Here is a 27,863-nt window from a genome sequence, read left to right on the forward strand (position 1 = left end):
CGGGAGCTGTAGTTCCGCCGCAGAATGGCGGCGCGCCGCGTCCCGCCAGGCGGACTACAAATCCCGGCAATCCCCGCGGCGCAGAGGCGGCCTACGGACGCGATCGGCGGATTCGGCACGGCGCCCCGCTGATTGGCCAGCCCGCGGGGTGGGGCGCCGCCCTGTCGGTGGGGCGGGCTGCCGGCCGGCATGGAGGGCGCGGTGTCCAACGTCGAGGTCTGCAACCTGGCCTACGCCGGGCGCCTGGAGGAGCTGCGCGCCCAGCTGCTGCGTGACAGGGCCCTGGCCACCGCCACCGACCAGGTCAGCCGGTCGAGCGCGCCGCGGCGGGGGCGGGTCCCCTCAGGGCAACCGCGCGGCCCGGGGCCCGCTGACCGCCTCTCCCTCTCCACAGGACCGCCGCACCGCGCTGCACTGGGCCTGTTCGGCGGGACGCACGGCCGTGGCGGATCTCCTGCTGGGGCTCGGCGTGCCCGTCGGCGAGAAGGACGACGTGAGTGAGGCGGCCCGGGGCAAAAATTTGGATACGATTTTCAGCCATTTCTGTTGTTCTTAAAAAAATCTTCTGTAAGTGCTGCTGTTGGTGCTGGAGGTGCCCTGCGGTGCCGCGCGCAGCTGAGCTAAGTGGTTTCTGCTGCGCGGCTGCGGCTTCTGTCGGGGCTGAGTGCGGAGCTGTGAGCGGGCCTATGACTTGTCTGTCTGCCGACAGTAATGCCAAGTGCTACAGCTAGGTGCGGTGTGACGAGTGAGCAGTCTGCTCTGCACTGGGATTATGTTTTCTTGTGTGACGTCTTTGCTGTTATAACTTCTGTGCTTGCCTCTGCAGGCTGGTTGGACTCCCTTGCACATTGCTGCATCGGCGGGCCGCGATGAGATCGTGAAGGCCCTCATTGACAAAGGGGCTCCCATCAATGCTGTCAATCAGAACGGCTGCACGCCCCTGCACTACGCAGCCTCCAAAAATAAGCAGGAGGTATGGCTGCCGGTGCTGCTGGAGTTGGTGTTGCCGTCAGAAAAAGTGTTTGGTTATATGAACTTTTCTTCAGTTTTTTTCCCCTTTTTCTCTTCCTATGCCTTCAGATTGCAGTCATGCTGTTAGAGAATGGAGCTGATCCAGATGCAACAGATCATTTTGAATCTACCCCATTGCATAGAGCAGCAGCGAAAGGCAACCTAAAAATGATACAGATTCTTCTGCGGCACAATGCATCTGTTAACATACAGGACTCAGAAGGGAACACTCCCCTGTAAGTGATTTTGTTTATTTGTTGGTTTGGGGTTTCTTTATGTTTGGTTTGGGTATAGCATAATTTCCATGAAATGAAGCTCCATCACTTCAAATTTGCTTTTTAACTTTAGGAAGCCTCAGAATACTTCTTTGTGTCACATCCCCGTGTAATTTAAAAAGATTTTAGAAAATAATAATTAGTGTTTTGCATAAGTGTGTCTGTACATCCATACTTTAGTTACTACATCTATTATAAAATATAGAACACCTTTTGTAATAACTTGGAATGCATTCCATTTCCACTAGGGGGTAGAAAGCGTGCTAATAACATCAAAGTCATAAGGAACTGGTCTTGTAGGCTGCCTGCTCTGGCCTGCCAAGTAAGAACTAATTTTGGAAATTTTCCTCACTTCTCTATGGAAAATGACATGCAATTTAAGTATAACCAGTCCAATGTTTGTTATTGCCTCAGAGAGCAGTTTGAATCTGTAAGAGTGAAACCTTAGCTGCTTTGAAGTTGGTGTCAGAAACCTGTCTTGTTGCATTGGAATCAAGATTTTGCCATGAATAAGATTGAGCAGGGTATTTTTGCTATACATAAAACACAGTTTATTGTAGAACATATGCATTTATTTTCAGGGTAGGATGCTAAATTAAAAAAAAAGCACTTGCTGTGTCTACAGTAATTCTTTACGATTTATTTTATTGCTTTTGATTCAAATAGAGATTACTGTTTTCCAATTTCACAGAATTGAATCACAGAATTGTAGGGGTTGGAAGGGACCTCCAGAGATCGAGTCCAACCCCCAATTTCACTATGGATTTTGTGCTCCTTATCTTTGCTGACTGCAGAGCAAGGCTTTGAAGTCTTTGTAGGTGGTCGATCATATGTGGTTTTGTTTTTCTAGGATTCTCCCCTCGTTCCCCACAACATTCTTGTTTTGCTCTTGTTTTGACAAGGCGTAATTATTGCTCTTCATAAGCTTGGACTACTTAAAAGTGGCTGTGGGTTTCTTGTTTTTATTGCAGTCATTTAGCCTGCGATGAAGAGAGAGTGGATGAGGCAAAGCTGCTGGTGTCTAATGGTGCAAGTATTCACATTGAGAATAAAGAAGAGCTGACCCCACTGAAAGTGGCAAAGGGTGGCCTGGGAGCCATACTTAAAAGAATGGCGGAGGGCTAGTGGGGCCTTCTGGCCTGGCTGTCTCCTCTTTTGTGCTTTGTTTAAGATTGCCAACCTCGTATTTCTATAGTTCAACAAGGATGTCATATGTGAGCATCAGCATGGTACTCAACTGTCTTCTCTCTAGGTTTGCTCAAAGTATACTGCCAGTCATTTGTACTTCCTGTTGATTAAACAGTTTACTACTTTTGATGTATTTTTGATATCTTGTTTTGTTTCAGTTCACTGTATGATCTGTATACTTTAGGTTATTCCTTCTGTGTTGCAGTCCAGTTTAGGATTATTTCTTTCAAACAACTTTGGGAGTCTCAAAATGGTATTCTTGCTCTCTGTACTTCAGGTAATAATTTCAGGGATAAAGTGTGATTGTAAGGTGATTTCCTGCTGAATTCTTAAAAAATGCAAAGCAAGCATCTTTACCTGTAGGATATTAAAAACAAACAAACAAACTAGCAACTTCTGTGATGATTGCAATTATGTAAGGGTTTGTTTGGCCAGGAGAGGATTAAAGACATCCTCTGCTTTTTAATAGGGATCATTGAGAACTTCTGTGGGCTTGTCACTAACTCATTTGTCCCTTAATTTTGTACAGGTAATCCCTGATTGAATTGATGTGGGGGAGGTTGGGATTTTCTTTTCTTGTGTGTCGCTTTTTCATGTGATTGGCATTAAATTCAGTATTTGAGCATTTAGCAATAGAGGTGAGAACACTTACTGCAAAATAAAAGAAGCTGGCTGGACAGCTGGACCCAGAGGGCAGTGAACGGAGTTAAATCCAGCCGGCAGCTGGTCATGAGTGGTGTTTCCCAGAGTCGGTAGCAGGGCTGGCCCTGTGTAATATCTTTGTTGATGATCTGAACGAGGGGTTGGGGTGCACCTCCAGTGAGTCTGTGAGTGACACCAAGTTGGGAGGAATTGTGGATCTGCCTGAGAGTAGGAAGACTACGGCGGGATCTGGACAGGCTGATCACTGGGCTGAGGCCAATTGTATGTGCTTTAACAAGACCAAGTGCTGTGTCCTACATGTTGGCCACAACAGTCCCATGCAGTGCTACAGGCTTGGGGCAGACTGGCTGGAAAACTGCACAGACAGAAAAGATCTGGGCTTCAGCATCCTGTTCTGACGTTGGTAAGATCTGCTGTAGCACTGGTGGGTGAGTTTCTGAACAAATCATGCTGATGAAGTTCTATGAAATAAAGACACTGTCTTAAAGAGCAATCTTTGATGTTATAAAACTTTATTAAACTTGTGTAACAAAACCAATATTTCCAAAATAGCTTTTGTGCATGGGACAAAATGAGCAAGTCAGCTGAAAGCCTGCCATCTCTTCGACAGTATGGAGATAGAACGGGGTGTTTTGTTTTTTCTCAGCTGCAAGGAAGTGCTGAAGCAGAAGGTGACAGTTCCTACAGTCTACTTGATAGGAATTAAGTTCTTGCACTTCATTTTGATGAGTAGGACAGAAACTTAAAACTAAAGAGGTATCCTTACCAATTACTTACTCTATCTTAGAAAGAAAAATGCAGGTTAAATTTCATTGAGAATACCAGGTGTGAGCAGTGGCAGAAGCTTGCTTTTACAGTAACCCCTGGCTCTGCAGGCCTTGTTAGAAGCAGAAACTTGACTGAGTAAATGTTTCTTACGTGTTATGCAGATGCTGCTGAAAACTTGAATTGAGAAAAGCTGAAGATACAGTTCTGTGTTGGTCCTTGATCTTTGTATAGAAAAGAAATAAAGAAAAACATCTAAAACTGCCCCAGTTCTGTAGCTCTGTAAATCCACATCCCTGGATGATGACTCGAATGTTGGCTTAGTAACTGCTTTCCTTGGCAATGATCCCTCCTCCCTCAGGACGAGATAAATGGTCCATGCAGGAAAGACTTTCGGAACATCCAAGGCAAATTCTGGAAGACTGCATTCTGCATAGCTCTGCAGGGTTTTTGAGCTACATGCCATATAGCATCAGTATCTAATTTGGCTTGAGCTTTGCCAAAAGTATCACTGGAAAGCTACAGGCAGTGCCTTGTTCTTTATTATAAGTTATTTTACACAAGAGAAACTTCATAATGAGGACAAACATCTGCGAGAAAGCTTCAGAAACATTTCTGTATTAGGAAACCCCAAACAAATGTATTTGTTATTTTCCTTAGCCCCAGCAATCTGTTCTGCTTTTTTCCGTTTGTTTCTTTGGGTTTTTGTTTTGTTGGATTGTTTTTTAACTATTGCAGTGTGCTGGGTAGAAGTAAGGGAGGGGTCGTTCATCAAGACCTTCCGTCCTTTGTTTTAGATAAAGCATTAACATAACTTGAGCAAGTTCTACTTTTTAGCAAATGCAGTGGTCTAGGAAGTCTGCAATTACATTGTACAGCTAATACAGAGTCACCAGAATAAGCTCCTGGTGTACTCTGGTGAGTTGTATGAGGAATAAATGCAGAGAAATGTGTAGAGATGAGGAAAACTGATGATACTGGCCACATAATATATTTCCCCTCTTTTGCCCATGCAATCACATTGGTATCATGGAGACCTGAAATGTATACGAATAACAAAAATATAATTGACACGATGCAGGAGGTTACTTTAGAACTAGCACAGCTATGAAGAGAGTTGTGTGTATTCGTCCATGAAAGACAAGAGTAGAAAAAGGCCTTTGAGCATCTGAGGAAAAGCTATTCAAAATCAATGCTAGCATCAGCCAAGGAACGAGCTTCCTTGGACCAATCATTCATTTGAATTACCTCATTACGCATCATTATTGGTAAGAAATGGCACCCACGTGGCACTCCTGCTGTTACTGGTCATGCTCAGTGACAGGTTGTTGCATGCCTATGAAACTATGCGGCTGCGAATCTAAAAAATACTAATGAAGCCTCTAAAGCTAATTGCATGGTTAGAGTTTGCAGATTTTGCATAGTAAAATCTGAGATTTAATAAAAGATGCACCTGATTAAGAAGAAGCATATGTACAGGTTGTGACTTAGGCTGGGTATTTTGGAGAGAAATGAGGGTATAGATCCGCTTATAGAATGAGGCAGTGTTGGTGTGAGTAGGGGTTTGGTGTGTGTTATATCAGGAGCAGTTCTTAGCCAAAAGAGTGTTAGCAGAATATTGTAAGTGCTTTCATCCTCTAGAATGAGGCTAAAGACTGGAACACACGTATCTTGAAAGCTACAGAACTGTGTGGAAAGAACAATGAATACAGTTACGTTTTATGATTCAACCTGAATCTTCAGCAGGACCTCATGCCTTACATGTTGGTGAAGGTACTTAGCTGTAGCAACTAAAAAGGAAAATTTTAGCATAGTTGTCTCTGTCTCATCTATTTGAAAGATGAATGAGGCATATAACTAATGGTTACAGGCTAGGAACAGTCACCAAAGGATTTATGAATAATAGATCCAATAGGAGACTTAAATTCCCAAACACAGCAGATCCTCAGTCAGATACGTTTCTCTGCAGTGCACAAGACTGAAAGCAGCGTCTCCTTATTTCCAGGAGTATCTGCTTCATGTCGAACATGAGGGAGCTGCTGAGTCTGAGTGTCTGTTCCTTGAACAAACCTGAACCGGAATCCCTTTGTCCTCCAGCTCTTCTGAAAGCAGAAATGGACAAAGTTATACTGGGCTAAAGAGATCAGAAGAGTAGTAGCGTGACTTTGTTGTTAAGTCATATCAGGCAGAGGAAGCTGATGTGTTTATAGCTGGCAGTATTCATTTCTGAGGTTTGAAAGCAGATACATCTGCTTTTGAAGGGGAATCTGCTGCCCTGTGTGCCTAGATTTGATAAAGGATCTGAGTTTCCAGCTCCCATTGTCTGGAAACCAGTTGGCTGAGGTCTGAAGTAGGTACCCAATTGCTAACTCCATTAAACTGAAAACCAGAACTGCTGAAAAGCACAGCTCAGGAACACTGATGTCTCGGGAACCTTAAAGTCAGAAGGTCATTGCTAACATAGTAGTACCCCATGTTTGGTAACAGAGTAAAAGTTTCCCTGCCTTCTATTTATTTATTTTTTTTAAAGTTCATGTGGAATTCAGACTTAGAAGATTTCAGTGGTTCAAGTCTTTAAATCTGTTTTTGCACTCTGATGAAGCTTGATTGTACTTCTGAAGTACAAAACCAGATCTTTTAAACACAGCAAGGTAATGGCCGTGATGGTGGATCTCAGTGCACAGGAAACGCTGTGTGGAGAAGGCTGCTGTGATTCAGAACTGCATGGACACACACAGCTTTCTTTTAATTGACTGGGAAGTTCTTACTTTCTCCAAAGATTGTGATGCTTTCTGATTATCTTTGCAAACTAGATTGGATGATTGCAGATGGTAGCCTTTTTATAATTACATTTATGTTTAACTAGATAATAAGTTAAATGTGGTTAACCTTAAAGGCCAAATCTGCTATTCACGAAGTACGTCTGTAACATCATTTTCAATCTCCAGTCCAGTGGTTCACAATACAAATGAGTTTAGCTACAATGCTATGTTAATTCAGTGATGTTTTTTGTTGTTTTTTTTTAATAATGTGATCCAAAGCCAATGAGGAAAACAGTATTAAAATGAACTTTAGGCTGTTTCTTCTTGATGCATTTCATGCTTCTCATCATTATCTGGTGTTTCAGACGCTGCTGCTTCATCAGCACTAGGTTGCTCACTTGTCGCATTGCTTGGTAGAACTGTGGTTGCAGGTGTATTTTCTTCATTAGGTACCTGAGCATACTCTGCATTGGAATGTTTCTGAGCCATTACTCTGCAGGAAGACAGGAGGAAGATTGTGATTTCATACATTGATGTCCTGCCTACTCTAGAGTCTTTTGAAAGAATGAATCTTTGTAGCTTTTTCATCTGAACAGTAGCCCCCATATTATTATTATTCTGTCATGAAAGCACCTGAGAAACTATAAAATCACTGCAAAGACTGACAGTTCTAGTGGTCTGCATCACTAGTTTTAACAGCTATACTATTAGAAAAAAGTAATAATTTTTTATGTGTTTAACTGCCAGGTCATGAAGGGAGAATGAGAAACTGAATGCTGTTGGGCAGTATCTGAGAAAGGACAGCAAAACATACTGGTTAATGTGAGCTTTCAGGGAAATTGCATGCAGATCTGGGGTTCCTTTGAAATGCATAAAAATAGGGCGCAGTCAGAAAAAAGCTTTGAAGAGACTGACATCTAGAAAAATATTTTTAGTAACAAATGAATTCCATTCATCTCATCAAAACAATACAACTTTCAATGTTGAAGTACTTTCACATGTAAAAAACATTAGATATGAGTGGATTAATTCCACATAGTGAGATAGAGTAGAATCCAAGCACAAACCTATATGTTAAAGCAGCTTCAGTTCAAAGCAGAAATGATGTACATGAGTGAGCAACTGGCCACTGGTCTGGGTTAGCACCAGTCCCTTCAGGAAGTCTGAGAGCTCTGCTCCAGGGCAGCGTCCAGATGACAATCTTTTCAGGCTCAGCTGTGTGTTTAGCATTTAACATCATGGGGCTACATGCAGCTCGTGTAGCATATGAAATTATCTTTATCCTGAAGATTTGGCAATTCAAGAGGCAAATGAGTGACCAAAGCACGGGAAAAATCAGCTCCAGGGCAGGATCAAAATGGACATTTTGTGCTCCATTCTGTTCGTAAATCTTTGTGTCTGCTTCCATTTGAGTATCTCCTTAGAGCATCTTCAGCATGTGTCCCATAGCCCATGCTCACATCTAGTTGTCAGTCAGTTAGTTTGCTGAGGAAACCCTTAGCTGCTATTCCTTTTTTATTATTTCATCCACGCACTATTAACAACCACCATTTACTTTTACATTTTAAACACCATTTTTCCAAATTTTTCAACTTGTCTTGTTTAAAAACTTCTAAATCACTATTTTAGGAACTGCTATATGGTAACTGCATGTAAACAAGGAAGAGGGTAATGGTAACCTGTGTTACAAGAGCAACAGTTTAAAAGTCAAAGAAAAAAAAGCCTCACTGTGGAAGTTTTCCCAAGCATTGTATTATTTACTTTTCTATAAATGTTTACAATATTTACATTCTACCTTAGCTCTGGTTTATCAACAGTACTTTACAGAAATAATTGTCTTAAAATCAAGCAAGCAAATTCTTACTGCATTTCATTACTTGATGACTTCTTTGTCCTTGCCTTTTTGGTTAAGACCCAGACGATAGCACAAATGATAACAGCTGCCAGAATTGCTCCAATTAATGCTCCAGCAACAATATTACCATCAGAATCTGGGCAGAGGGAGAAGAAAATTTTAAAAAGATAAAGAAAGAATTACCTGAATTTTACAGCAAAATCCTATAGAAATTCAGTGGAGAAGCACTCAGTCTGACAGGCTAAAGGCTAAAATGTTCTTTGAGGAGACCAAAGATGCTCTAGGAAAGAGAGAACTGTGCTTTTATGATCTCCACTGCCTCTCTTCTTGATAGTTAGCTCCTTACCCCCAGAAAACCCCACGTTTATGACTCGGTAAGGAAAGTATTGGGCTGTTAACCTTGGCAGTAGTTGAAAAGCCTTTGCTCTTCAGTCTTTTCAAACAAATTCTGAAATGGAGGTTGTCTTTATCACTGTTGTTCAATTGAGATACAAAATGCATGCTCTGATTGTTTGTGAATACTGAAAACTTCTGTCTCCAGTACAGCTGCTAGCTCTGACTTACCATTTTCATTTTATAGACCGCTGAATGATTGAGCACCCATTTTGGGGACATATCTCATGGTTACTTATAGTAACCATGTAATTTACTGATTTACTGTTACTGGTTACATGAAAAATCTACACACAAATGTGGCTCTCCAATGCCCATGCTGTTTGTATTGCCAAAAATCTTCATTTTAAGGATATTACAGCATTTTTTCTGCAGCATACACATTGTGTAAGGGATTGCTTTCACTTACGCATTGAAGTTAGGTCGAGCTCACAAGTACTGTTCCCCATGATGTTGCTGGCTATGCATCGGTAATGTCCTGTTTCAAAGGTAGTGAGATTGCCAATGTACAGAATGCCAGTGTCTGGATCTGTGACGGGAGAGAACAGTTACAGCCTGCCATTCATATGCTTCAGAGGCAAATGGTTATCTATAACTGGTAATTCTAAGAACTGTTAAGAGGTGGAAAATATTATTCCTTCATTCATTCACTTTTTTAATAGTCTTTGAATCAAAAACTTATAGCTTCCTTAAAAATTACTACAGAGTAGACTCTGCAGGAGTGTATTAGAATGTGAGAAGTATGTCCTACAGTGCAAATACATCTGTAATACTCTGTAAATAGATAATATTGCCAGTATAATTTCATAAATGAAAAGATAATGAATACTGAAGACTTTCAGGATTGAGTTCTTAGCAACTGATTGACTATTTGACCTATTTTGAATGTATGTTCATTCAGACTTTCAAGGGAAGCAAGATGTAATGGTATAAATGTTTCTCCCATTTTAACAATTCAGTGTAATGGTATAGACTTCAACATGCCACATTTTTTATTAAAACAAATAGGAAAAAAAAGTAGAGAACAAACAGGTTAGGTCTTTGTGACAGCTATTGATCAATTTGAGTAAGCAAAAATAGGAATTTGTGGTATTGAGCATCAGAAGAGAAGGTATGTTTCACTGCCATGTGTGATACAAAAGGTGTGAAGTCCTAGCTGGTACTATGACAGCACTCCTGAGCGGTGTGGTAGTCCTGTAGTTACGTACTGAAGTGTTCAGTCACCAGCGTGAGGGTGTTCTCATCTACTTTGTACCAGCGGTAGGTGGGGTGAGGCAATCCTTGGTCACACTTGCATAAGAGGTAGATTAGATGGCCTTTTTCAGGCGTTCCTTCTATTTTGCAGAAAGGCTTTGAGGGTTTGACTGTAAAATAACAACAACAATGACAAATGAGTATACAGCCAGGGCTGCGGTTTCCACACTGAGACCTGTTCTTGTGCTGCTGCAGTAAAGAATTGAACCCCAGTTACGGAGTTCCACCTGAGAGCACAGGCTTGTTTATAGATCTAGCCAAGAGATCTATAAAGATTTGAGTAATACTAAACATACTAAAGGTATATACATAGCCTAGTACTATTAGTTAGTCTTCCTTCTACATGCTAAGTTGTATTATGGAGGTGATGAAAACTATCAACTAATGATGAGTCAGTCCCTGTTCATCATGAATAATTTTCTGCCACACAGCATCATTTCCTGTAGGGCCACAGGAGCTTTTCTATCTAAAAGGAGAGGGTCAAGCCTGATACTTCAGTGTCTTGTGGTTTGGAGGAAATACATTAAAAAATAAAAAATAAAAAAAGTTTGGATACTGCTTTCTCATTTTATACACAGAAGACATGCTTTTACTTAGAGCTATAATTTTTCATTTCCTACATCTAACATGCTGTTGTAGTTCTGTAGAGTGACATCAGTGAAACTATACAACCAATGAACACAGTGAAATTTTATGTGCATAAATGAATTTCTATTTGAATACTATGGTTTCTTAATTAATTGTTCTGAGATTTACTCTTTGGGGGATTTTAGATGAGGATTAGTAATTGTACTTTGAAAATGTGACTGTCAGAGATTGGATTTACATGTGTCTTTGTCTTATCCGTGGCAGATAGGTAAATCATATTGAGTTTGCTTGCGTACAGCTATGATTTGTAACTGTGATCAGGAATGAATTCTTAGTACAAAAGCAATGTTTAGATGGGGTTAGGGCAAACTTTTCTCTTACTAGGGAGGAAGACACCTCATTCCACTTCTTTTTCCATCTTCTGTGCAGCCTTCTGACAGCTGGTGTTTTCTTCAATTCAAAATAGATTTAATCGTATTTCCATTCAATACTGAGTTTCTAGAGCTTCTGGAGGACAGGGTGTCGTGGAACCCTTGGCTGTCCTGCTGCCTGTCCCACATTCACACAGGTCATCACAGCCGTTAGACCTCAGTCAGTGCTGGTCTTTGCTGGGCCTGGGTTATGCTGAAAGCAATGGCTTCCCAGGGGAGTTGTCACTTATGGCTAGAAGGGCTTCTTATTGTAATGAAACAGTATCCCTTCTTTTCCGACATCAAAAATCTAGTGAAGTTGGGTAGTTCCAGCTACCTGTTTAGGTAGCTTTTGGGGAGGATGAATATAAAGGCCTCTTGTGGGAGAATGGGATTTTACTGCAGGCCAAGTAAACACAGCTGCGAGTGGGATCAGACGAGACCTGCTTTGTCTGGAAGCTAGATGGCACCACAAGCTCTCTCTGCCTCCAAAGCCTCGGAGCAAAACTGCGTCAATACATAAATGAGCCCTTTTTCTGCATCATGGGCCTTGTTTATCACTTCTCTGCTGTTCCCCCTGCTGCTGTGACGTGAGCTCAGTTCTTGTAAAAAGGCAGGAAAAGTACAACACAGCAGCACAGAGGAGAGTTACTTACCCAGCACGTTGACAATCACTGATTTTTGACTCTGTCCAGCATCATCCTGGGGGCTGAAAACTTCACAGGTGTAGGAACCAGTGTCCGAGGGCTGCATGTTGGAGATCGTTATTGATGCGTTCCCTGGACTTGTCGAAGCTGTGATCCTGTCCTTAAACTCTCCATAGGAATAAGACTGTCCTTCTGAATAATAGTAGATCTGTGGTACAAAACAAGCTGTTAGTTTAATAACAAGAGAATTTACTGTCCCTTTGCTAGTGGTAACAGGACAGTGGTTGATTTCTCATTGAGTCAAACAAGGTGACCCCCCTTTCTTGCACCCTCCTCAGGAAAAGAGATGAAAACATGGTACATTTGATTATATATTTCTAATGTTTTTTATGGAGCAAGCTTTTCAGAACAGGGGTTATTTGAGTCATGTAAATGGACAGTAGCTGATTTTCTGTTCGTACTTAAGTCACAGATTGTATGTTTGCAGGAACAAAGGTGAGATCATTGATCATCATATGATAAAGCTGTAAAAATGCAATGTTATGCACAATTAATAGTGGCACTAATTAAAGCAGTGATCATTTGTGATATTGTTAATAAGCAGCTTAGTAGAAGATTATGACAGGAATGGACCTGTCATTGCAAAAAGTGGCTACAGAGCTTTCCAAATACAAAAGCTAGCAAACAGAGAACTGAATTCACCCAGCATAGGTCTAAGCAAACAAGATGCCTGATCTGTTTGCAGTAAATCTGAAAGCAATAAAAATGCAGTACAAGAACACCAAAAGAATAACCATACATGCTATTAGAGCAACCATGTGTTCTTCTTGTTTGTGTAATCAGGGTCGGAGCCAGTATCGTGACTTATCCTGATGGCTTTTTTGATGTTTTTTTTTTGAGTTTATACCATAGATGGGAGTCAAGAATAGCTGGTGGCTTCAGTGCTTGAAGTGATACCTATTTGAGATCAAGAATTTCCCCTTCTACTAACCAGTAGAAAACTTCTGCAGAGTTGTAGGCACAGTAAAGAGAAATGCCTCTAAGGAATGCTACTTTTCCTCCCTAACTATAATTTGCTCTTTAATGTTGACTGATTCCACAGACTTCGGTAGCATTAATTGTACTTAACAGCGCTGTGGGAATAGAATTGGATTTGTAAGCTTGGAAGACCACATCTGTTGATTGAGAGATAGTGTTCCTTGTGGAGACTGATATTTTGAGCCTTGGGCCTCAAGCCATGATACCTCATTTGCTCTAGAGTAAAAATAATAGTACTCAAGGAGTACATGCACAATCTCCTGATGAGTTTGCCCGTGAAACCGAGATCTGACAGAACAAAGCTTGGTACTGTGGAATTAATTGTTTTTTTCTCAGCTGTCAGTAGTAGCATTATATATAAGTGATAGTGCTTGGGATAAGCCATGTACTCCCCAGTGCACAAACTCCATTGTCTAGGCAAACTGAATGTTTCAAGGACACTCAGCCATTTTCTCACCAGTGGTAATCACACAGAATTACAGCTTGGTACTCAAATAGATCTAACATTTGTCCTACTGACAGTATTCCAAAATCAGCAGTGTAAATACATTTATTAAAGTTGGACTGACAATATGTTTATCATGGAAATAGTTGGAAAACACTTGTTGGAAAAAGCTTCACAAACTGGTGTAAAATATCATTCCCACTTGAGTGGTATCAAAGTTCTCTGTGGTCAAAGCTTCCTGCCAGTAGGGACACTGTAAATCCACAGTCAAGAAGTGTAATTTGCTTTACTTTGCAGATCAACTGATTGCATTTTGAATTAAGAATACTTACTCTTAATTCTATTTATCCACCCCGATAAAGTGTTGACTGAAATCTTTAAGCAATGTTATCTGGAAACCTTTATTAGCTTAAGGCAAGCTACACCCTAAAACTGCCAGAACATGGCTGGTGTATGCAATGATAAAGTTTTCAAATGAAGGTCAAAACACGGACTGCATAGGACCAACAGCCTCAGTTCTATAGCTTGGCCCCATCTCAAGTGCAGTTTGGTCCACTTTCCAACAAAGTTGATCTTTCCCAACTACAGAATTGCAAACACCAGGTACAATTGATGCAGGGCTCTGAATACCAAAGCTAAACTACTGTGTACACTAACAAAATGTGGGAAAGTGGTGTTTCAGGGGGGAAGGATAAGAGTTCTAATGCTAGCACAGCGCAGACTAGGTTAGAAAGTTTGCAAAACTGCTGGAGAGAATCTCCAGTTGCCATTTCTTGCATGCAAGACAATCTCTTTTAAAACTCACGTCATGCTTTGCCAATATCTAATGCAAAATTGAAGTCTGGATAAACACCCTAGTATTTAAGAAAGAGAGGCAGTTCAAAATTAGGAGTTTGCTTTAAACAAATCACTCATCAGAGAACAAATCTACCTGTAATTTAAAAAAGCCATTGGCCCCACTTCTCTTTTCCTGTTTATCCTAATACAAGTTGCAACCGAGTATTGAACACTGCCTGATTGATGAGTTTGAAATTATAAGAACTGCAACTTCTAATTTTAAGCTTCTGTTAAACTCCATAAATCTCAGCTATGATGGATTTGCTTCTCCTCAATCAATTATGTGGTGTCCTTTTCTGCACTGTAAGGGAAGGAGCTTCCAGCAGCTTCACACTACCATGAAACTAAGCTGTAAAATGGCTTAAATTTTAAGTATTGTGTGACTTGCAGCAGCTTGAGAGGAGAGGCAGGCCCACTATCTCATTTCATAGGGCTTTTCTATTGAAAAAAGGGCTAAATTCTCTTCAGTCTCCCTTAGAGTGATTGGTATTTATGTGAGACTAAACAGTAACAGAAACTTCCCGTTGCATGCCTGCTCAGCTACAGCACATGTTTCTGCTAAACAGGACTGGCACTGTGAGCTTAAATGCAGTCGGGGCATGCCAGTAAACATCACAGAAGCAAGTGCTGAGTGAGTGTGGTTTGCTTCATCTGAAGTCCGGATGAATTACATATCTAAGCCCTTATATAATGTGCTGCAAAATTAATCCTGTGTGGTCTTCTTTTCTGAATACATGCAAGGAAAATATTTTGTGTACACTATTAAGTCTGAAGCAAGTGTCCATACAGCAAAGAATATTTGTTTTCTTCATGGGTTTAAACCAAATCTTTCTGTTTTAGGATATTCTTAAACTATGAATATAAGCATAGTTGCACTTCATAAGGAAATGCACTCAGTTCCCCTGCAGGCTCCTGCCTATTCTCTATTCTTCTGCTGCTGTATGATGCTTATCATAATAGCCCTGGAGTCTATTGCTTGAAGGAAGGTGGTAAACACCAAAAAGGCTGAGTAATGTTGTGATTAATTACTGAGTGTATATCTTGTCCCAGAGGTAAGGTTGGATTGTGTACACAGGAAATTTCATTTGAGAGGAACATGCTTCAGTTCACTGGCTGTGAATGCATAGCCCATTTCAAACAATACACTCAAAATGAGTATTTCAAAGCCTTGTATCAAACGTTTTTATAGTGTTGTTTAAAAGCTTATGTTTGTACCTCTCAAAAAGCTGCAATAAAATACTCTTTAAAATGTATCCATTCCATTTAAAAAGTCAAAAACTTGTTTTCTGTTGAAGATACAGAAGACTTTTTTTTTTTTTTTTTTTTTTTTTTTTTTAACAACTGATGTCACTTCTGACAAACACACAGCTCATCAACATTTCTTTCCATTGTACCTAAAATGTTCCTGAAAAGTGTGTATGCAAAAAGTATCAGTAGAGTCAATGATAGTCTTTTGCTGGAGACCTTTTTGTAATGGTGTAATAGGTATGTTTAAAGTCCAGCATCTTGAATGTTAAAAAAAAATAATACTACTAATAAGGAAATCTTCTGTATTCTTCTGTATTCTCTGAAAAAAAATGAGCACTTTTTGTTCTTAAGCAAATAATGAGCAGCTCTAGTGAAGACAGTGATTTACCAGAGTATAAACAATATTGAGGATGTAGCAATGGTTCTTACTTCCAATTACCAGCTAGCTTGCCTATGCAAGTTTTTATAGAATGATGCCTTTTCACATGTCATGGGAGCAGCTGCCTGGGATGACTAATCAAAGAACTGACACACACACACACACACACACACAAAAGCCAAGATTATCACTCCTGAAATTGTTGTCTTTAATAACTCCACAGTCTGAAACTCCCATTTCTGCAAAACAGCTGAGCAGTTGGGAAATTCTCCTTGATCTTACAAAGGATTGCAGTTTGTTCTGTAAAACCTGTGGGCAAGGCTTTGCCTACCACCACTAGTATCAGCATCCACCCTGCCTGGATTTCTAAGGCAATGGCAGTTACTTTGCATTTCTCTGATACGTCCAGGATTCAGACTCATAGATTTCCAAAGCAGTTGAACTATTTGTGTTTGGGGAATATGAATTACAGAAAGAACAGGGAAGTGGAAATGATCATGTTAGTTGGGAAGAAAATCATGGTAACGTTCATGTTCTCCAGGTGCTGGGGACAAGATAATCTGTGGCCCAAATGCAGCAGGGTCTGGTGCCTGAACTCGTATGTTATTTTCTTTTACTTCAGCATGAGCTGTGGGAAGGGTGTTCCTCTTCTTGTGTGATGGTGAAGAAAGTACTTGCCTAAAGAGGAAGCAACTGGCAATGCTGATACTGAGTTGCAGCTTTTCAAAAGCTGCCAGATGTTTGGCAGAGAACAAGGAACCCACCTCCAGGTTTTCTTTATACAACTCCCCTAGAACAATCTGACTCCTTGGGGAGTGGAGATTTTTCTGATGTGAAAAATCAGACAGTGAATTAGAAAAAACACACCTCTGTCTGCTTCTGCTCTCTTTCTGGGGCTGCACAAACAGGTACTAAAATAGTGTAAATATGTCTTTCAAATATCTTTGGATGGACTAATTCACAATTTTCAATGCAGTATTCCTCCCATCTCCCCATCTGCTACTACCTTCACATCACATTGCTGTTTTGTCTAGTACATCCGGATGTCAAATCTGTAAAAAGAGGTACAGCTGAAGATGCATTACAAAATGTCCCCCCTTAATCTCCAAAGTAGCCTTGATTTCCTGACTGTGAAGCAGTCTGAGGACATGATGTCCATTCTAATACCTATCTTCTCACCCTCCAGCCCCTTCTTGCTTTCTCCCACCAGCAGATACAAAGCTCTAGCATCCTGTCTAATGACGTTTCCATCGCCTGGTGTATTCAGTGTCTCATTCTGATTCACAGTCCTTGCCTGGAGAGCTGTGAAGCTCAGGCATTCAGAAGCATTCAGGCCCTATCACTTTGTCATACCATTTTCTGTTTGGAGGTTTCTCAAGCAACCATAAAAAGAACTGTTGAATCCTTTCTTACCAATAAATGCAGAGGGAGGTATTAACAACTTTATCGGTTAGATACCATCATCTTCCTGAATTCTGAGTACAGACAGAATTTATAAAATAACAACATGGGAAAAAAAATGTGTTCAGCACTCCCTCAAGCATCTTACCATCTAATTAGAGAGCAAATGCTGCACACTCAAAGTGTTAATTAAAGCCCAAGGCTCAGATTCTGAATTTGGCAGATAAGAAAGCAAATCCCCACATACATACATTGGTTTCTTTGACATATGTCATGTGACTAAGTCTGGCCCCAAATGCCTTTTCTCATCCACAGCTTCTTTTTACATATTTGCATTGAAACTGATATTGCCCTTCTGCAGCAGAGATATTCTGCCCTATATTATTGGGAATTTTGCTTGAGTAATTAAAGATGCCTCTTGCTGCAGTTGCACATTGGAAGAAGAGTAAGGAATGAAGTCAGAAGCCTTAAAAGAATTGATCACCGAGCAGCTTTAATTGGCACAAAATACTCCTGGGGATCATCTCTTCCATGTTCTCACAATATCATTCTTGTGGCTGAACTATTAGTGAGAAATTCCTACAGTGTATCAAGCTCAAACGTGCTCTCATAGTGCTTTTGGTGTAACTGCTCTTTGGCAGTTATGAAGACCTCGATTTGCATTGGGCTGCACCCTGTGAGACAGGAATCCCACTCAGTCAAAGGATTTGGAAAGGATTAAGTCTGGGAGATGGCCAGCCAGTGGCTGGGATGAAGACACATCAGCAGGCAGCTTTGTGTTCCTCTCTGTACATCATTTTTCAAGATGTTACTTTCTAGAAAGGGGATCCAGGATGAACGTTTGTTTTTGCTATGTAAATATCTAGCTCCAAATTTGGGCCATTCAGACTTGCTCACATTCAACCCATGTGGACGTGTCAGTAAGATATGCTTTGGATAGAATACTCCTGAAGGATCGCATACAAATTCAGCCACATAGAATAGCTGGAGGAAAAAGAATCCAAAAAAGTTTTGATAGAGGAAAATGCAATAAAACGTAGCGTGAGTTAAGAACTCGGAATGGTGTGTCTGATTCAGCTCATCTCAGTCATGTGCTGGTTTTTGGATTTAAATATAGAGCGTGATTACAAGTTTTTATAGCAGTGTTAATGTAGCAGAAGCTGTTTAGATTTTTTTTTTCTTACGATTGCGGGGATTTTTTTCTTACCTTGTATCTCCAGCTACATCTTCCCCGCGCATCTGTCACATACACCATCTTTTGACATTGACTGATTGATTTTTCATCCATACTCAGAATACCATGACACGGGGAAGGCTGCATTTGAGCAAAAATGGGCTGGTCTGAGAGTTAAATGAGACTGTAAGTGTTCCCCCAAAGCGTAAGCACCTGGTTTCTGCACAGCCCCCAGAAGGCAGTGGTGCCACTCACAAGGGCAAGGTGCCCTCAGTACAGATTGGGATGCAACATCATCCTATTTCTGAGTTTTACCTACAACTGGGCAAACTAAAACTGAAGTCTAATATTTGCTCCAAACAAATGGATTGCAACCTGATCATTTGCCACTTGTTTCCACTTTCCGTGTTGTTCTGTTGCCTGCTTCAGAGGATCAGTTCATTCACCCCAGCACCAGGGAGAGCCGCAGGCAGTCACAGTGATCCCAGTGACACACAGGGAACTGCTTGACTGCTCTGACACTGACACTGACAAGGGGTCTTTGTTCCCCTTTTCACAATTAACTGAAGCTGTGCCTCTTACAAACAACAGTCCTTCATTTCTTTTACTGCTCTAGCGAACCTAGCATTTCCATCAGTACTACATAGTGGGCATAGCTTGGGCAGCCACATATCTCTTATAATTCCACTTTGACCGTGGGTGGCCCGGGCTGGAGGCTCAAGGTGTGAGCAGGTTGGGTTCAGGAGTTATATTTAGGTTTGCAAGGCTGCAGCCTCGCCTTTGCAAAGTCAACAGAAGTCTCAATCTTTCAAACATTTATTTAGCTGCTTTACACCGAGGCCAGCCAAATGACTCAGAGCATAACATGAAACACAGATGCAGACATTAGCAGAAGACCCTACCACAGGAAGCAGGCCAGGCTGTGGTGTACGCTGTTACCCTGGGTGAGCAGAACAAGGAGCTTTTACTTCAGGTTGTCCATAGGTAAGGTAGGGAGAGTTCAGTGTTTGGAAAGCGCAAGAGCCTTGGCTGGGTATTCTGACTTAAAAATTAAATTTATTATTAAAAAGACATATTGCTAAGGTGTAAATGGCAAGAGAAAGAAGTTAAAAATACACGTGGCATCCTATTTTCCATTTGTTGATATTTACATTATTTAGTTTCTTCACTGGAAAAACTTCTCAGCAGAATTAGGCTCCAATGAGCAAAAAGATTTCTATTCACACACTAAATATAGCTGCACTCTCTTAAAACCATCACAGTGAACACCTGCTATTCCTCTGCTTGCTGCCTCCCTTCTCACCGTACCGTCTGTGGTATCTCATCTCTCACGTGTAACTGCCACAGCTTTTAACTGCTGAGCACCTGTGCCAGCATCATGTAAGGTGGGCAAAGGGAGCAGGATGTGCAGACACCACAACAAAGAGCAAAGCACACCAGCCAGCTTTGTAGAGCAAGTGCTGGGAAGCACCAGGTCTGTGAACTCATGAGCAGCAGCAGTCTTGTCTTCAAGCAAGGTAGTATCTGCTGCTGAATACTTTCCTGCATTAAATTAACACTGTCACCAGTCCTTATTCCTCTCATTTGAGATAGAACTGTACTGGAGTTTACATATCTCAGCACGCTGCAAAATCTATAAGATGGCAGTGTTAAATACTAGCATTCCTTTTAAAAGAATACCTGTGGGCCTGGTACTTACTGTGTCCTAAAATCGAAGGCTCTAAGGCTCACCTTCGTTGATGTTACAAGCCAAAAGCATCTAAATGACATAAATTTGCCTTAATCCTAGCATTCATCAGACTTTCTTCTATTATGTGTTGCCACTGTAGAGAGAAATAGTCATATTCCCAATTATGTAAATAAACATTATTTATAGAAATGAAGATTTATTTTCCTTGTATTTCTTATGAAAAATGCCTCTTCCCCATTAATTCTGATTATACCAATCATGTGAATAATGGAGTCATCAAGACAGCTAACATTTAGTAACATGTTGGGAGTATTTAGAATTGTAGGAGGTGGATTAAGGAGTATTTTCTGTTGTTGTTTTTTGAAAATATGTAAGTTTCCTATCTTTAAAATATTTGGCAGAAATTCTCATCTGTAAAAAATGGAAATGTTATCCATTTTTATGTTGTTGTTGAAAAATGGCCAATTCTTAATGCAAGCAGAATTTTCTACAAACTTTTCAGGGAAAAAGGAATTTGTAAGGAAGTGTTTATTTATTGCTGACATTTTAGAGTAATCTTAATTATTATAATCTGGCTTAAAATGCAAGCTACTATTCTGGTAATTAGTAAACCATAGTGCCAGCACGTTTTTGTCAGCACATCAGCATATTGAATATAATTTTACCTTACATTTTAGTATTCTTTAAACAATGTAAGGCAAAGCTGGCAATCTCTCTTATTGTTGTGCATATATTTCCTGTTTGAGACAAACCATGAAATTTAACTTCAGCTGCATACTAAGCAGCCAGGGCAAAGCCAGGTTTGAAGAAACAGAGATTGTTTTTTAATTTCCCTAATTGAGTGTACTCCACAAGCAGTCACAATACTTTCTTACCAGTGTTTGTATTGACATGATGAATTTCCCTGTGAATAAGTTCCAAATGCAAAGGAATTACCACGTTCTTGTAAAAAGATATGACCAAAGGGCTGAGCAGGATGCTCAAAGCATTGTGAAGGAGCAGCACCCCAGTCCTGCAACTCTGCTCACACCTGCACACCAGCAGGCAGTGGGGGCTTTCTGGGTGCCTTGCTGAACGTATGAGTTGAGAATGGGCACTGCAGGTAATGGATGGTTTGCCTCTGTCTTCTTGGAGAATGGGCTTAGCCACTAACCCATCGCCTTTCCATTGTATTGACTCTATTTAACAAAATGCAGATCATCTGTTGCCAGTGTGCATGTACTACATTGCAAAAATGAACTTGCCATGAAATTTGTTTCAAACAGGGAGAAAAACATGTCATTTTTTCCCAGTAGTGATTCTTAAGCCCTTATAGGCACAGCTTTTCCAATGTCTTCAGTGGGAGCTGCTAAAACAGGGAGTACTGCAGAGACTGATCCACAAGGTTTCCCTGACAGTAGCCTCAGGTCAACTCTTGTTGAGCATTTTCTGAACCACCCACAGTATTTTACGATTACATTCCTCGGGGGATATTTTCTCACTGTTGGCCATAGTTTACAAGTTTTACCCTCCTGGTTCTCTTGACACTGTCTTCTATGCTCCCTCTGAAATACTTTGAGCTACAACGTGCTCTTTTTCCTCTGTTGTGACCAGAAATTTTTTTTTTTTTTTTTTTTTTTGTCTTGCAATAAAGAAAACTCAATGCAAGTAAACACAAAAACTTGAGCTGATTCTGGAGAATATGAGCTCAATCCTACCTTGGTGCTATACTTCCCTGAACATAAACTCCTGAACAAGTGACTACAGTTTATGATGCAATGTATTGGGTCAAAATTATAATATATTATACGACATACAACTTACTTGGGGAACGAAGCTACCACCATCTCATGAATAATTCTTTATTTAAGAAAACAGTTCTGACTTGAAAAAAGCTAATGATGAGTAACAGCTATTCATACAATTAGTCAGGGAAGGTGTGAATGCATCTGTCTGGCATTTAGCTAGAGTCAGAATTTGGGATGGGCTCACTGCTTGTACTTATCTCTGATACAGTCTTTATCTGTGGCTATGATATACTGCAGGAGGGTAAGCAGTTGTCTCAAATTGCTATTGCTGTTCAGTACTGTACATTCTGCAAATTACATGCAGTCTTATTCTGCTATGATTGGTAAACTGAATAGAAGGTGTAACTATCAGTGGTGGCAAATCTCCTAACATAATATTATTAACTATTAAACGTAACAGGAATATCATCAATGTGGATTGTGCCGGTCTTCTAAGTCAACTTTATATCAACTGTCAGGTGTTAACACCAAACAGGACTGAAATTTTAGTAGGAAAATGTTAGCAATAAGATGAGTACAGTGGAAAAGAAAAGGAATTATCTAAAACACACAAGCCTGAAACAAGAGCATGGGGAAAGTCACAGTCTTCAAGGATGCAGTAGCACTTCTATAGGCTTTTCTGCCTATAAGGGAAAATGTTGCTGAGAGCTCAGCACCTTCCTAGGTAAGCTAACAGTAACTCACAGCCGTCATGCTGTGTTGTGAGTGAGATTCATGGATTCATTTCCCAACAAAACATTGGATTTAGTCATAGCTCTTGAACTCTGGGCACTGTTGTGGCGTATAGGAAGTCACACACCCCATCACTGGTTCCTTCCACGCAGACCAAGTTGCTCTACAAGGCCTTCACAGCCCCATGGGAGGCTTGAGCAGTGGTTTAAGCATGAACCTGTATAGTTCACAGTGTCCCTCACTGTTCTGGTACTGTCTCCATGCTGACACTTCCTCCTACCATCCTGCAGGGAAGCACTTTTCAGCTCTGCTGCCTTTCAGGGCCTCAGGCAGTGCAGAAGCCTTTGATCCATGTTTGTTCTGCTACCACAGTGATGCTTGTGGGATGCTGCAGAACACTAACACAAGCTTGATGCGGCAGATTTCCTGCTAGCACAAATTCCTGTGGAATTCAGCCAAGCTATGACCGCTTGCTTTGCACAAATAGTCTGTTGTTTGGCACCACTCCATGCAGAGCTGCTGGGCAGTGGCAGTGGTGGCTGAGCCAGGAGCTTGTATCTGACCCTTGGTTGGGGAACACGTAGTCATAGGCAAGGGCGTCTCACTAGGAAAACAGCCCTCACAATAGAAGGAAATATCTGCCAGACAAGAGAAAAGGGAGCTGGCCTAGGGCAGGAGCACTTGTGTGATTGCTGGACACCTGGACTTGGCTCCCTGTCACGCTGACTGTGTGGTTTGGAGCAAGGCATTCAACATTCGAGTCCCTCTGGCACCTTCTCATAAGTTTCAGCAGGAGCTCAGGCCGCCAGGAGGAGCTCGGAGCCGAGGCTGACTTGGTGCTCTCTCCCAAATTTCATTGCAGCTCAATCTTAAATGCAGGGACATGGTGAAGGTAACAGCACAAACTGTAATAATTTTTAAAGAACTTTCTATTTGTGATAAATAAATATCTTACGGTGTGCAGTTGGCTCTCTTTGGCGCTGTAAAAGCTCCACTGGATGAAGAAGTTTCCCAGCGGCTGAGAACTCGTGTAGGTGCAGAGAAGGGTTGCGTTCCCGCCACTCTTGACGTTCACCGTCTTCTCAGGAACGGTCACCACAACTCCATGGACACGACCTGTGAGCAGTGAGCGCATGAGCGGAGAGCAGCGGGGCAGCCTGGGCGCTGCGTGGATGGCCCTGCTCCGCCAAAGGAACCTGGAGGTGTTTGTCACTCTGCTTTTAGTACAGCTCCCTTGGGCTTCCTGGGCATATGTCAGTGATAGCAAGCCCCCTTAAAACAAATATTGTTCTGGCAAAGCACAAAGCAGGCTTGCTCCCACATGCACAGACTTGCCTTCTCACTGGCAGCCTCCCTGCACTCAGCGCTCTCCTGAACCTGACGCTCTCATTCACAGCTGTCCCTAGGCCTCCTGTACACCTTTCTTGCCTTCTTTTTTTGTGCTTATTCCTCAGATATCTGATCTTTATTCATGGCTCGCCATCTGCTACCTTCTCGTATTCTTACATTGACTCTGACTCGGTGGCACTGTTGGCTTCTCCCAGGCTGAATCCCGGCAGATTTCCTCTATTTGCCTTTTGCTATTTCCTTTGAATCATAGAATCATTAAAGTTGGAAAAGACCACAAAGATCGTCTAGTCCAACCACCAGATCACCTCCAGAGATGGTGACTCTACCACCTCCCTGGGCAGCCTGTTCCAATGAATCACCACTCTCTGAGAAGAATTTTTTCCTAATATCTAACCTAAACCTCCCCTGGTGTAAATTAAGGCTGTTACATCTTGTTCTATCGCTGTTGCTGGGGATAATAGGCTGACTTCCACCTCACCACAACCTCCTTTGCTTTTTGTTTAGGTTTCTTATAGCTTCCTTGCAGAAGCCCTTTGTTTTCCAATATATTCACCTTGCAAATTTCAAACTGAGCTTTTTGGAAATGCTTTTATCATGTGAGTTGTGAGAAATTCTCTGGTAACCTGATCAACCCTTTCTGTCATTCTCTAAGCAGAAAAGGACTAAACATAATGGATGAACTCTTTTCTGTAATGTTCTCATCGGTCTTGGCTACAGAGCAGTGTTAACGACAGGAACTGAGCGATGTTCTACAGTATTTATCTGTTTCTGTCCTCTGTTCAAATTACTATAAATGGTGACCTAAGGCAAAAAAGCTAGAGCTGTCAGTTAAAATTGAAGTCTGAATGTTAGGACTTAGCTAGATGGCTGAGTCCAGTCTTAGGGCTACTGCCTAGAGATTCTGAAGGAGAATCTGTTCTGGACATGGTGGAAAATATATGTCGTTGGTGCTTTTTCTGATACAGTGGGCAAGGTGAGAAATTCATGTTGGCTAATTTTTGTGTAGGCAAAAATTATATTTGCCAGTGATAAAAGCAAAACATAGAAAACAACCTTCTCTTAATGGAATATTTGTGCCTTTTATGTTAGGGTGCTGCTTCTGAGAGTTTAAGCAGAACCTTCAGCAACATCAAAAAATATTTTACTCAAATTATCACCCATATGAGAAAAAACAGTGTAAGAAAGGAGGTTTGGTGGTTTTTTTTCATTTTTAACCATGTAAATATCGCAGATTCATCAGCTCTTGCAGTATGCAAGCCTATCTCAACCTAGAGTCTGAACTCTTCAAGAGTTAAAAGTTCACTGGAAAGAAGTCAGTAATCTACTTTCCATGGCAGTGGTGGCTAGGAGGAAAGCTAGCAGGCTCAAACTGCAGTGACATTTACATTAGATACGAAGACAGCCTCACAGGAGTGGCAGACTGATTCAAATCAGAGCGGATCCTGCCTTGGAGAAGGAGGGGATCCCAGTGCTATCTACAAGTCCTTCTTGTCATGTGAGTTCACAATACCTTAGTCCTTACTATAATCTAGTATGAAAGCCATACAGTATTATTTTAGATGTCTCAGCTCATTGATCTTGGCTTTAACAAGTCGGTCAGAAGATAATGGTTGCTTGCCACAATAATACTTGCAGTTACGTGCGTTTATTTTCTGTTCTTCATTGTAAAGGAGCTGCTGTCTTTCCACACAATGGCATTCTACTCAAAACTTCAATTTTCCTTTATCACTCTGATTCTAGAATCAAGAGTGCTACAGAGACCAGATATTTCCCAGGAGAAGTTAGCAGAAATGACTCCAGCTTCCTTAAGTGATTCCAGCTTCCATAAAGCTGCATGTTTTGAATAAACACATACAGCTTGCTTAGTTCTAAAGGCCAAAACCCATAAAACTTTCTTTGTCCAGCAAGGTTGTTAAACGCCACTACTAATTCTAAGATGGTGCTTTTGACTGAAAATGGAGCAGACTGGACCTGCCCAGCCTGTTCCACACCACGGAAGTTAATGAGAATTTGTCTTCGTGTTTAATCCACTGTTTCAAACTTATAATCCCATTTCATACATACAGGCCTTTTGATTGCAATGAAAAAAGGGCATGAGTAAGAAGTTACACATTACAAAAGGCAAGTGAGAACAGGGCATAACTTACTGTTAAAAATAGTCGGCCTGTATCTTTTACTCAACATTACTGTGAGAGTATTTCCTTGTTAAAGAAAAGTGGCTGCTGTTAATTGAGAATCATTCACTTTCATTGCAGACCCATGCAGTTCTTAATGTTAACAAAGCAAATACCGGTTGCTGATTTTTTCCTGACTGCCACAGAAGCCCTGTCAGTGATTTCCCTTGCTACAGCCACAGTGTTGGTCTTAAATCCAAACCCTTGAAATTAGAGCACATTGTCTGGCAAAATATTTGTACTAGTGCTGAATTTCTCTTCACTTTTAAGGCAAAAATCTGTGGGGTGAGAGCGATAGCACTGAAACACCACGAGCAACCATTTAAAATATTTATTTGGCTTCCAAACAGATAATTCCGTCTTGAAAAGAAAATGTTGGACACTAGCTTCCAATTTTTTTAGTGAAATTGGAGGCTATTCATTAGATTTAAAATGCCCACCTCTGTATATATTAAAAACAGAGCTTAGCCCAATACATTGTCTTTGAAACAGTAATAAAGTATTATCTTTAGTGTACCATATAGTTTCTAGATTCCATGAGGTATTACATCCTCACTTCATGGAATTCCAAAGGACTATTTGCATGCTTAAGATTAGCATCCCCCAAAAAGTTTTAAATGCGGTGGATGCAAGGCATCATTTCGCAGCATATTGTGAAGGGGAGACAAAAGGCGAATGTGAGAAAGCCAACCACGAAGGACCCAAGCGTTGTGTGTGTGAGCGCTTTGCCTCTTCTCAGCTCTAAAGCAAAGTATTAGTTTACCAAAGCTAAAATTCCGTTCTTGAGCAAAAAATTATTACCAGTTAGGGGTCATCCTGCTGATTTCGACAAAAGGACACGTCAGTGTAGCCATGATCTTCATTACATCTAGAAATAAGTCCTGAATGTTCTCCTAGTTTGCCAGTCAGGATCACCTGCTGTCTTACTGCAGCAAGTTCTTCTACTTTAGCGTTATTTCAATCAGTTTGTTTTTCTTACCTGCAAGGGTGGCTAGAATTGGAAATATCTTCAGCATCGTTGGAAACATCTTCTTGACGTTTGGAGAGAAAAGTGACCAGATGCAGCTTCTGGCTTCAACTAAAACTCATCTGTGTGGGCTTTTTTTTTCAAGTGGCTTTTTGTTTTTCTTATCAGCTGTGTATCAGCACGTCAGCGAGCTTTTTCATTCTCCTTTATCGCATGTATGCCTTTCTCCGACTAGTGGTGTGATTGTTCAGTTGAAACCACTTTGTGGGGTGAAAGCAAATGAGTGTTTTGTTAATAATAAACCTTTGAATCCGAGAAGCCCCGATGCTCCCACCTATACCTACTATGCCAGCAATATTTGCCCATGTAAATAGTCCTACTGAGCACAACAAAAGAATTTGTAGAGCTACATCTGATTACCAGCATTGCCAGTGGTCAGTGGGATTACCAGCATTGGAGTCATGCCTTGTATGAGTATGGAATAATCTTTATTTCCTGTTAATTATATCACATATTTTTGTAAAATGGGCATCTGAAGATAATACTTTGTTAGTACATTTCCATTTTTAGAAGTATTTCTCATACAGTGTCATACAGAATGATTACATTGAACTTATGATTGACTTGAAATTTCTGTACTGAATTCACAAAAAGATAACACACCAAAATAAAGAAATTTTTATATTTATATATATATTTATATAAAATAAAGGTAAAGCAAAACACAGTCTATCTTCTCAACAAACAATGCAGTTGGTTTCATCTGGTTTTAATCCTTGAAATTGGATGCTACTAATACAAATGACAAAGTGAATATATTGATTTTTATTTAAATCTTAATATCTGATATATGTAGTGAAAAAGCAGTGGATGAAGGTTAGAAATAATTA

At 40.8% G+C, this 27,863-nt stretch overlaps 2 protein-coding genes across 2 annotated transcripts; one reads left to right on the forward strand and one right to left on the reverse strand.

Moving 5' to 3' along the window:
- The first annotated feature begins 181 nt into the window (after window positions 1–181).
- On the forward strand, window positions 182–2,867 carry PSMD10 (proteasome 26S subunit, non-ATPase 10). Its single transcript, XM_042825462.1, has 5 exons — window positions 182–303; window positions 395–493; window positions 827–973; window positions 1,081–1,247; window positions 2,258–2,867. Exons 1-5 carry the CDS (start codon window positions 190–192, stop codon window positions 2,409–2,411), a joined length of 681 nt encoding a protein of 226 aa, XP_042681396.1. The 5' UTR covers window positions 182–189; the 3' UTR covers window positions 2,412–2,867.
- Window positions 2,868–6,973: 4,106 nt separating this feature from the next.
- Window positions 6,974–27,034, reverse strand: VSIG1 (V-set and immunoglobulin domain containing 1). Its single transcript, XM_042825481.1, has 8 exons — window positions 26,986–27,034; window positions 23,438–23,598; window positions 18,367–18,474; window positions 11,821–12,019; window positions 10,121–10,276; window positions 9,322–9,441; window positions 8,529–8,655; window positions 6,974–7,157 (listed from the first exon to the last, which is right to left on the reverse strand). Exons 1-8 carry the CDS (start codon window positions 27,032–27,034, stop codon window positions 6,974–6,976), a joined length of 1,104 nt encoding a protein of 367 aa, XP_042681415.1.
- Between the last annotated feature and the right edge of the window lie 829 nt (window positions 27,035–27,863).

This window comes from Centrocercus urophasianus, unplaced genomic scaffold (assembly GCF_019232065.1).
Source record: "Centrocercus urophasianus isolate 14NV4802_14NV808 unplaced genomic scaffold, USGS_Curo_1.0 seq_24, whole genome shotgun sequence".
Lineage (NCBI taxonomy): Eukaryota > Metazoa > Chordata > Aves > Galliformes > Phasianidae > Centrocercus > Centrocercus urophasianus.

Coding starts and splice junctions, on each gene's coding strand:
- PSMD10 (XM_042825462.1), top strand. CDS start 190: ATGGAGGGCGCGGTGTCCAACGTCGAGGTCTGCAACCTGGCCTACGCC. Junction 494..826: donor CCGTCGGCGAGAAGGACGAC/GTGAGTGAGGCG, acceptor TTGCCTCTGCAG/GCTGGTTGGACTCCCTTGCA. Junction 1,248..2,257: donor TCAGAAGGGAACACTCCCCT/GTAAGTGATTTT, acceptor TTTTTATTGCAG/TCATTTAGCCTGCGATGAAG.
- VSIG1 (XM_042825481.1), bottom strand. CDS start 27,034: ATGTTTCCAACGATGCTGAAGATATTTCCAATTCTAGCCACCCTTGCA. Junction 10,277..11,820: donor AGTGATTGTCAACGTGCTGG/GTAAGTAACTCT, acceptor GTTATTTTACAG/TCAAACCCTCAAAGCCTTTC. Junction 8,656..9,321: donor GCTCGACCTAACTTCAATGC/GTAAGTGAAAGC, acceptor CCCTCTGCCCAG/ATTCTGATGGTAATATTGTT.